Genomic DNA, 10245 nt, shown 5'->3' with positions numbered 1-10245 from the left:
GGGCTAGCTGGCATGTGGTGCTGGGGGATTGAACCGCGGTCCCTGTGCTTTGCTAAGCTTGTTCTAAGTAGGTGCTTTAGACCACTGAGCCATCTTACCAGCCCCAAGACCAACTTCTAGACAGGGGCCAGTACAATGGAATTCCAATACCAGAGTGCACTGTCTGGTGCTTTGGTTTCATTTTATCATGAGCTCCCTGACACTCTACCCAAAGAAGATGAACAAATGACATGGCTAGAATCCATTTTGAACAACTTTTATTATACGTTTAGTGTTTTCTATACAAAAAGAAATCAGTCTTTTTTTTTTTTTTACAGTGATTCAAAAAAAATTCTGAATAATTTGGCCTTTTCATTGTTCATGCAGTCAGTTTATAAGTCCATGTATTAGACGGTCCTCCACAGCCCAGAAGTCTTCCCTGCTGAAGGTCATGCGTGACACCCTCAGATAACGCATCTGTCGCCAACAGAGTTGATTAATGCAAGGTCACTCACGAAAAGGAAAGAGCATGATGTGAGAGGGGTTAACACAAGTTGTACCATCAAAGTTAAATGTTTAGCCAACAGAAAAGAAGATCAGACCAATTTGTGCGTGGGTGGAAATGGAGGAAAGTATGGAAACATAGGAAAGAACTTTCCCCACTGAAAAGAACACACAGGGGTGGGGTGGTGGGGACAGAGCAAGAGGTCCTCCAAGGTCCAGCGTGGGTGGGGCTGGGGACCAGGACAGAATGTGGCTGGGTCACAGGCGACTGATACTCAGCTCAAAAGGAGCAAGAAGTTGGCAAAGAGCTGGGGAACTGGGCAGAGGGACAACACTGACTGAGGACACTGCATTTGGAAATCAGAAAAAAAAGAGAGCAGTCAGGGGCATCTGATCTGCATCGTATTCAAAAAAGAAACACAGTAGTGCACAAAATTCTGGATCTCTTTTCCCAGACTTTTGTGTTTATTGCTTCACTGCAGTCTTTAAATCTGTTGAATTCTAGCCTAGTACATGCCAGCGTGGCCAGCTTGCCTGAGTCCTGCTGCCCCTCAGCACCCTGGGGCCAAGGGCAGAATGGACAGGGGACATCTTCGGCAACCTCACTTCCAGCCCCATTTGTACTCAGGCCTGATGTGTGACACAGCAAGAGACACTGTTCTGGGAGTACCATCTAGGCTTCACAGTCACAAACACTAATCAGCTCGTCCTTCCAGGCCCTGGCCTGGGGATGCCCATAACTGCACGCCTGGGTTAAACAAAGGCTGTCACACACAGACTGATCTCAGACTCAGAAAAATCCTTTTTGTCTTTCACTTGGGAGCTGTTGGGCTATGTGGTGGAGAGGTTCGACAGGGTGGCGTGCAGGACAGTAATACCTGTTTCCAAGGAGGCAACTGTGGGGAGATGAACGGCATTGAGCAAGGAATCAGGAGGCCCTCGTCCTGCCTTGACTTACCAGCGCTGCCCTCCCAAGCCCATCCCTTCACCTCCCTATATTTTCATTTCCTTGTCTGCACAATGAGTCACTTCAATTAGATCAGCGCTGAGATTCCCTTGCAAGCTGAAATCTGAATCTGTTCCAGGCTAGACACCATTGTATCTGTTTCGTTTCCATCCTATCATCATGAAATATGCACCTAATACTAATGGATGGGTAAGAGGAGCACTGCCTTCAGTCATGGTTAGGGACACTGGTGACTGGCCTGGCTTCACTGGGTGGTTCCCTGGAGTCTTCTGAAGATGTTGCAGGAAGGTACTTTCTTAGAAGGAAAAGAAAGGGTATTTACTTCCCTGGGTTGCCCGGATGGGGGCAACCACAATCTCATTCCAACTCACCCCCAGGGTAGCCCCTGTCTAGTTTAAGGGAAGGAGCTGCCCAGGAGTTTGCCTCTGCCCAAATGGCCTGTGCCTCCTGGCACACAGAGCCACCTCTGGTCACTTCAAGCTCCTTGCTTCACTGGCTCCAGTCCTATTTTCTTTTTCTTTTTTGAATCTGGGACCTCTTTCATGGTGCTCCTAAGCCATCATGCAAAGCTCATACAAAGTCCTTGGCTTCACTAAAACAAAATCACCCTGTGTACCGAACTGGATGAGCCTCACCATTAGCTGTTGGCTTCTTAGAGGCTGGTTACACTGGTGGTTACCCCGAGGTGTCATGGGTGAGGAGTGGGCTCTGGGAATCTGGCACCCTGGCAATCGGCTATTCTCCAGGCCCCAGGTCCACAGAAGGCCAGAGAAGCCTCACCTCTTCAGTGTCAGCAGCGCTTCTATCTCTGCTGCTTCCATCAACTGGCAGTTAGAGACGGTCTAAGACTCAGCCTGGCTCAGGACAATGTTCGAGGAGGAACTACAAAGAGCCACAGCCCAGGCCACTCTCGAGAGCATTTCCTATTCCTCCAGATTGCTCTCTCTCTAGGTCCTGCCACAGAGGACCTGTCCCAACAAGGCCCAGTCCTGGTGACCTCTCATCCTCTAGCTGGGTTTCACTCCACACACAGCCCCTTGCATCACATCTTTTGAGCCCAGAAATGGACTCACCATTTCCAACAGTCTGGACTGTTCCTGCTGCAAGTGCGGCTCTGCAGCTGCACTGTGGTCTGCTGCATGCATATGTGCATGCATGGGTGCCTGGGTGGCAGGGAGGCTGTAACTTAGCTGGACACCCCCCACACACACACCAATGGGCCCAATCCTATCCCTTCCCAAGCTAACTGTGGTCAGGGACCCTGGGAGCACACTCCCTGGGTCCATGCTGCTGATGGACCTTACTGGGAACAAGGTGGGCTCCTGGCAGTGTGGCCACTTTTTTGAACCTCAGGACTTGCCAGGCAGGGTAGACCAGATGTCCCCAACCTCTCAGGGCAAAGGAGATGGACGAGGGAGAGGGTTGGCATGGCTGTCCCTTTAGTTTAAAGTCTGCCATTTCCGCTGCAACAAGGAAGGGAAAGGTGATGTCCTGTTTACCATAACAAAGGCAAGTGGGAGACAGCGCTTCCCTGCTCTTCCGGTGGTGGCCCATGTCCTCTGTGCAGCAAAGTATTCAAAGGAGGGACTGAATGGGCACCAGAACACAGAGATTAAGCAGCTTGCTGCAGAGGGCGGGACAGGTCCTCACCTCACCCAGCAAGTCAGGACTTCCCAGTCTAGAGTTGCTGGGCGGATGAATCAAGTGCTTCCCAGGAAGCCTCTTCCTTCCAGCTTGGAGTCATCAGTCAAACAACAGAGGACAGAAATAGTCACTGTGTTCCTTGGGTCAGTGACAGTAATGTCAGCCCTGCGTGGGACCATATCAGACCTTGGTCACCAAGGTATTCAGGGAACAAGCCTCAGCCCACACTATATGTTCACTGAGTATTTGATGAATGGATGGACAAGAGTGCAGACAGCTACCACACTTAGGGCTGAAGACACAGGGGGGAGTCTGCCTGGAGTCACTACAAGGTGACTTACACCCTTCCCCCTACCCCCATCAGACAGGCTGAAGCACCAGTGGTACTGCCCACTCCACGCATTGTTGTTGGTAATGTTCTGGGGTGTTTCCTTGAAAGACTCTGCTGGCTGGGAGTTCTGGGCAATGCTGGCATCCTGCTGAGCTGGAGTGGACTTGGAAAGTGCCTCCTCTCCTCCCCAGTCCGGCAACTGCACAGCTCAGATCCATCTGAGAGGCTGCCATCTTTGCTTGGGAACCCTTGGTTTTCAGGCCCAGATTTGCTCCTGCTTGGGGGACCGTGATCGTGTGGTAAGGAGGGTCAGCTACCAGCACACATGAAACAAGACCCCAAGATGATGGAACCCCAGCTTGTGGCAGGACTCTGCGATGGGCTGCAAAGATGGGAACCCAAGAGCCCACCTCTCCCCAGGATCCCTAAGACAGAGCTCTTTCCAAGTATCAGTATCCTTGGCAGACTTTCCTGAGATGTGGGGAAGGTAGATACGATGACATCTAACATTTCTTCCTGCCCCAGGAGCCTGCTGTCAGTGCTGCAGACTCACTAGCATGGACGATGCAGTGCAGAATGGGGGCCTGAGACATTGTCCACTCTGCTCAGGCCCAGAGTGTTTTCTCGAAATCCAAGTGGTTTAATTCAGCTCATGGGCACTCTTCCCTGATACTCCCTTCAGGGACAGTGGGCCTAGGCTGCAGAAATGCCCACCTGATCCCTATAGGCATGGGAAGAGAGCTCGGGGAGGGGACCCTGAGCTTACTCCCCAGCTCCCTCCTCTTTACCCTGTCCCCTTTCATCATGAGAGAGCTGCCCCTTGGGCTCCCAGGTGACACACCTGGGCCACAGCTTGGGCCAAGAAGCCATTACACACCGTCAGGTTCAAGCAACATTGGCTCGGCTTTGGCCTATGATTTCTTACCTTCAGTGTGTGTCTATAGGCTTGACCCTCAACTGAACGATTAAGTGATGCAAGCATTGCTAATACCTCTGTGGCTTAAACATGTGGCAAATGATGGTTTAATAAAGTCTCTGAAGGACGCAGCCCTCGTCCTGCCTGGCCCTCTCGATGGTGCTGGAGGCTCAGATCAGTGGCAGGTGATCCGCACGTGGGGATGAGCCTAACCCTCCCGAAACTGACTCCAGCCACAGGAGCAGCTGCAGGGGCATGCTCGGGCTCCCACTCTCCCCTCTGCATCACCGAGGCTAGGTACCTTTGGTTTCAAAAATGGATTAGGTGGGAAGGATGAAGGCAGCACCTTCGGACTGAGAGCTGCAGGTCTGCAAGTGTCTCCATCTGGGAGAGGGGGGAGGGGCATGTGGAGTGGCTGCTTCCGGTCTTGCAGGGACACTTGCATAGGCTGCCCTGATCCTGAGACAGACATCACTGGAGGCTTCAAGGCTTGCAGGGACGGGCTGAGGCCTGGGAATCCAGGGACAGATCAGAGCTGCATAAGGCATATGAAGAGCATCAAGTCCTCCCCAGGCGGGAGCGTCACAGCACGGTTAGGACGGTGTCACCTCAGGGTCCTCCAATAGGTATATACCTAAAAAAGGACAGACAGGAGCAGCAGTCCCCATCTACACACAAGGTTGAGCACAAGTTTAAACGTCACACAGAACTGACAAGGGGGATAACTGCGAGGGACGGAAGCGAGGCAGCGCTTTGCACCCCCAAACGCCTCCGCCAGGCTTCTGCACGCAGGGGCTAGCTCCTAGGTGGGCAGGGGCCCCTCCTCCAGAGGCAGCACGGATGGTCCTCTCCTGCATCCTGGGTTTCACTGGTGTCCAAACCCAGCCCTTCGCTTCTCTCCAGAGGCGTGCAGCTCCCGAGGGACCAGACCTGACTTTCTTCTGCTTGGGATCCATTCCCCGCAGTCCTCTCCTTCAGTACCTACTCCGCCCCCCACCTTCGCCTTCAGGGTCAGTGCATCTCATCCACAGATAGTCCAGAGGCAGGGGCAGGTAACAGTGAGGAGCAAGAGGTAAACCTGCTAACTGAACCAGAGAGAGGCAAGGAGGCCTGCCCATCCTCGCCCTGCCCCAAATACTGTCACTTTCCAGAAAGAAGCCAAGCCCAGCTGAGCAGCTGACAAGGCCGAGGCAGATGGGTTGGGAGCGAGGGGGTGCATATGGCAAGAAAGGCATCCTTCGGAAACATGTTGGCCTGGTGACAGCAGCTTCAATACTACAGCTTTGCTCTCTGTCCTGTTTCGGATCATTCTCTTGTCTGTTGTGGTTTTTTTGGGGAGAAGCCACCTATCCTTTCTTTGCCAGGGACACGTCTTACAATACAGAAAGAAACAGAATGGAGACACTGGGTCTGGAGAAAAAGATGCACAGAGAAAAAAATGAAAAAAATGGAGACAATGACAAGTACTGTAGCCAACAGGAATAGGCGAGTGTGTGTGCCCGGGTTGAGGGGCAGTGTGGTGGGGCATGGTGAGGGACAGGGTTCCCTCCAGTGAGCGCTGCCTAGCTCTCCCATACTGGTGGCACACAGCAGGGTGGGGGCTCATTGGGAGGGGCTCAAGGGTGGCTGGGTTGGTCACTGGTCCTCACGGTGTGGCAGACCTTCATATTGTACCCTTGTCCTGGAAGGTGGTGGTGGCTTTGTGGTAGGTCTGCAGTGGCTTCATCTCCCTCTCTCCCCTCCTCCTACTTGCAATATAGTGGCTGTGCTTGGTGGCCTCCACTAGGCCAGAGAGTAGATGGCATTGACGGGTGATGTGGCCTCTGAGCTCTCGTTGCCCTCTGTCTCCTCCTTGTCCTTTTTCACTGTGTACTGGCCAATGAAGGAGCCATCTTCATTGAACTGACCCTCCCCACCTTCGCCATAGTCCACCAGGCTGTCATCACTCTCCTGCTGCTTGATGGTGCCATCCAGAGACGTCTGGCTGCCCTGAAGGGGTTTGTTGTCCTCGTCACTGGTCAGAGAGAGATAGAGAATCAGGGTCCTGCCCTGCCCTGCCCCACCCAGCTGGCTTCTCACCAGATGCTGGCCTTGCACAGCTCCGAGGATGTGGACCCTGAAGTCACCCAGTTCTTACTCCCCCTGAGACAGCAGCCTACACTCCAAGAAATTTGGGACCCAGGGAGGACAGAGGTCCCTTATGAGGTGCAATAGCACATGTGCAGAGCAGGGATTGGAACTCCCACCTCTGGACTCCTGGTCTGGGGTTCTTTCCAAGAGATTGTGCAGGAGTAGTAGAGGATGGCCACTCTACAAGGCACAGCCATAGCTCCACAAGGCACTACGTGGGGTGGCAAGAGCCAGGACGAGGAACTCTGGTCCTGACGGTGTCACCCTGTGGCCAGCCTGTCCACGGAAGGTGGGCCTTCCATGACCTGCGCCTCTCTCAGGATTTTAAGAGAACCAACCTTTGCCTCTTCCCCACTTCCCTGTCTCAGGGCTATCTCTTTGGATATGTAGTTTATCTGCAAACAGCTGCTACTGCTTGGGACCTAGCAAGTAAGAGATGGGATGGCACAAGGGAGCGGCACACAGAGAAGCATCAAAGGCCAGCACATTTGAGGAAACTGCAGCAGGCCTTGAGGACCTTGCCAGCTCCGTGGAGGGGGAGAGCTGGTAGGTGAAGTTAGCTCTGCTTCTGAGGACGCAAAGGTCCCACATCCCTCCCTGGGCTGGAAAGCTCTCTTTGCCCTTTAGGCTCAGAGGGGGGACCAGGTGCTGCTGGCTGCACTTCAGAAAGGAGATAGCACACAGGCAGGAGGCTGCTGAGGGCCAGCAGTGGGGGTCTGGGGCCTGGGAGGTGGGCCACAGCAATGCCATACGGTCTGAGCAGCCACATGATGCCCACCCTCCAGTGCCTAGCCCAGGTTCAATGGCTCCTAGGTGTGAGGGAAATGCACAGCTGAGCTGCTGCCACAGCGGGCAGCAGCTCCTACCTGCAGCACCGGGCAGCCAGCTGCCAGCGGAGGCCTTGCATGAGTGTTAGTAGATGGGACGTGCTGAGTGCAGATGGCTGTGCTCAGGAGGACAGCGGCAGGACAGCTAGTGGGGCTCCAGGTTGCTCTGAGTTTATGCTGCAAGTGGAACTCTGTGAGAACCAGCAGGTTCTTATTGCTGTACCTCTCACCCTACCTGCAGTCTTTTTGCCACCTGCACCCTTCCTGGGGGCTCTGCCCAGCACAAGGCATGAAGGCTGTGTATGTGGCTTTTGGAAATTCTTGTCTGGTTCTAGGCACCTCAGCTAACTGTGACCACAGGACAGAGATACCCAGTGCTCTTAGTTTTGGAAGGAGACACCTCTCCTGAGGAGGCCTGAATGAAAGAATACCCCTGGCCTAGCCACTTGTCAGCTCACTCTCCCAAACACCTTGAAGGTCTAGGAGGACCGACCTGGGAGAGAGCGGCACAGCCCACCAGAAAACTGAGCCACGGGAGGAATGAGGGTTGGCCAACTCCCCCTGCTCCTAGGAAATTCAGCTCTTCCTCTTCCATACTCATTTTAGCCTTTTCTCAGCTTAGGATGGAGGCTCAAGATGATGATGTGTGTGCACTCCTGGTGCCGACTCCTGTGTGTGCCTCAGTGGGACACAGATGGTGTCTTTAACAATTTTGTGGTCTGGGAAAGGCAGAATGCAAAAAGGGGCAGCTTCTCGCAGTGCAAGCTCCTGACCCTGTCCTTACCCCTCCTCTCTGGCTGCACTGAGGATCTGGGAACGAGAAATGACCCTGGACATTGGAACTGAAAGCCAGCGCGTGGCTCTCAGCCTGTGGGAAGTTGGGCCTTGCTTGGGTGTGAGGACATCACAGAAATGGGGAGGGGCCTCTCCTGCTGGCCCTCTTGGGAGGCTCGTAGAGTGCTGGGGCTGGATGGATGGCTGTGGCCCAGAAGCCACCAGATGGGCGCTTGGGTGGGCTGCAGTTCCTCACACCCCGACACTGATCTGATCCTGCTTGCCAGGCTGTTGGTGGGCAGGATGGCAGAAGCCCATAAAGGAAGAGGAGAGGTCTGGGGAGGACAAGGGTGACCCGGGCCTGGACAGTAACCAGGTAGGAGTGCAACAGGAGGGCTCTAAGCAGACATTTTTTCCCACTGCACTTGGTCTGGAGTGAGATTTCCCTTGCCATCCAGTGGACTGCTGACAATGCTATCAAGCCCAGACACAAAGGCCTGCACAGGTGTGAGTCAGGGCTCAGGCAGAGGACAGCAGCTGTGACCAGCAGGCAGGCCCTGCCCTCTCTATTTTCCCCACTAGGTCACTGGGGGTGAGCATGGCAGTTTGGGCAAATGTCTTCTCCTGTGGACACAGCCCTCCCACCAAGGACCTGGGTGCTTCTCCAAAGCCTGTTCTAGCTGAGCCTAGAGATACTGCTGGGTTCATGAGGAAGGGACCTAGAAGCCACATTTCCTTCCACTCCGTAAGGCTTTGGGACAATGACCTCTCTGGGTCACTCTTTTTGGAACTGCAGGTGCAGTGCAGCCAGAGAAGAAGTATGGGCAGAGCTCACTTCGCAGTAAAAAGGCAGGAGGGTCTGTATGGGAGCCTGGGACGCTGCTCTGTGCACCTGAATGGCTGAAGGGCCATGTGCAGGGAGCAGCCTCTGCCGGCACGATCAGGACACACAGTGCCTCTGAGCACATGCCCCCTGCTCCGGGGGAGAGGCAGAGGCGACATGCCAGTGGAAGAGGGACATGGGTGTAGAGGCCTTGTGGCCAGGCCAAGCCGCTTTGAGGTGAGGGCTTTGGCATAGGGAGGAAGCAGGCCGCATACCTGTAGTCAAAGGAACCATCCTCCTCCTTGGGGTCTTCCGGGCCCAGGGGCACATCCTTCTTCTCTCGAACTTGGTCATCAAGAGAAGCAGAGACATGATGAGTAAGAAGCAGGCTCCGCTCTCCAGGGGTCTGCCGTGTGCAGCGCCAGAATACACTGCCCTGGGCGCAGTGACACACCCTTCAGTAAGTCCCCATCTCCCCCAGTTCCTGCTTCCTGAGCTCAGTCAGTTGCAACGTTGATTCTGCCACCACCTCCTTACTTTTGGGAGCTGTCACAACCATACAGGTGACCTCAATCTCCTCCTACCCAGCTCCCCTTCTTCCCAGAAAGTCTTCCCAAGGGAATGGGTCCCATCCTTTCCCTTGCCAAAGGCAAATGATCCACTGTTTGCCCGTCTTACTCTGCTCAGTGTTATAATTATTTGTGTACATTTCTTATGCCCATAACAGAATGGTGCTTAGAGCGACGGTCCTCGTGCCTGCTCTGTGCACTCTTTCCTCAAGAGCGGGGGCTGTGTCTCTTCAAAGATCCACACAGGCTGCCCTGTTTAGGGAGGACACTCCTTACTCCTAAGGGATCCAGTGCTCTCCTAGCACTCCTCACTCGCTGGCTCTTTCTTTGAACCTCCTCTGGGCGTGCACACATCAGCCAAGGCCTGTGGCAGGTGCCGTACTTGCCTCTGAGCCAGCTACGATACTGAGGAGACACTTTTGCCTCAGTTATCCTTGGCACCTGGGGACTATTTATGTGTCCTTTATGAGGAGCAAGGCTGGATTATCACCCCTACTGTTAAGCAGGGGAAACTGAGGCCTTACGAGGTGAAGCATAGTCATATCACTAACACTAGAGTGAAGCCCAGGGTCCAGGCCCTGTGGCTTCTGGGTCACTCATCTTTTTAGTGTACAAGAGAGCTGCTCTGAGGCTGGAGGAAAGGTGGGCAGCCTCAAAGAGCTTTCCTGGAGCGTTTTCTAAATGGGCAAAGGCTCAGTTTATCTGGTAAATCCCTCAGGTATTCAGGTCTACCTGGGACAGGCAATAGCTCAGTGTGTCTTCCCAAGTTCTAATGTCAAGC

General features: G+C 54.0%; 1 protein-coding gene across 14 annotated transcripts in view; it reads right to left on the bottom strand.

The window, feature by feature from the left end:
* Positions 1–250: 250 nt before the first annotated feature.
* Nfasc (neurofascin) overlaps positions 251–10245 on the bottom strand; it is a 191064-nt gene continuing 181069 nt past the window's right edge. For all 14 annotated transcript variants that reach the window (XM_023701259.1, XM_023701260.1, XM_023701265.1 and 11 more), the window contains 2 exons: positions 9171–9240; positions 251–6355 (listed from right to left, as the gene is read on the bottom strand). In XM_023701259.1, coding sequence (XP_023557027.1) covers positions 6124–6355; positions 9171–9240 — 302 coding nt within the window. In that variant the 3' untranslated portion in view covers positions 251–6123. The remainder of the gene's footprint in view (positions 6356–9170; positions 9241–10245) is intronic.

This window comes from Octodon degus, unplaced genomic scaffold (genome assembly GCF_000260255.1).
Source record: "Octodon degus isolate 3935 unplaced genomic scaffold, OctDeg1.0 scaffold00131, whole genome shotgun sequence".
Lineage (NCBI taxonomy): Eukaryota > Metazoa > Chordata > Mammalia > Rodentia > Octodontidae > Octodon > Octodon degus.
The sequence above is the reverse complement of the archived record's forward strand: the minus strand, read 5'-3'. Positions and strand labels throughout refer to the sequence as shown.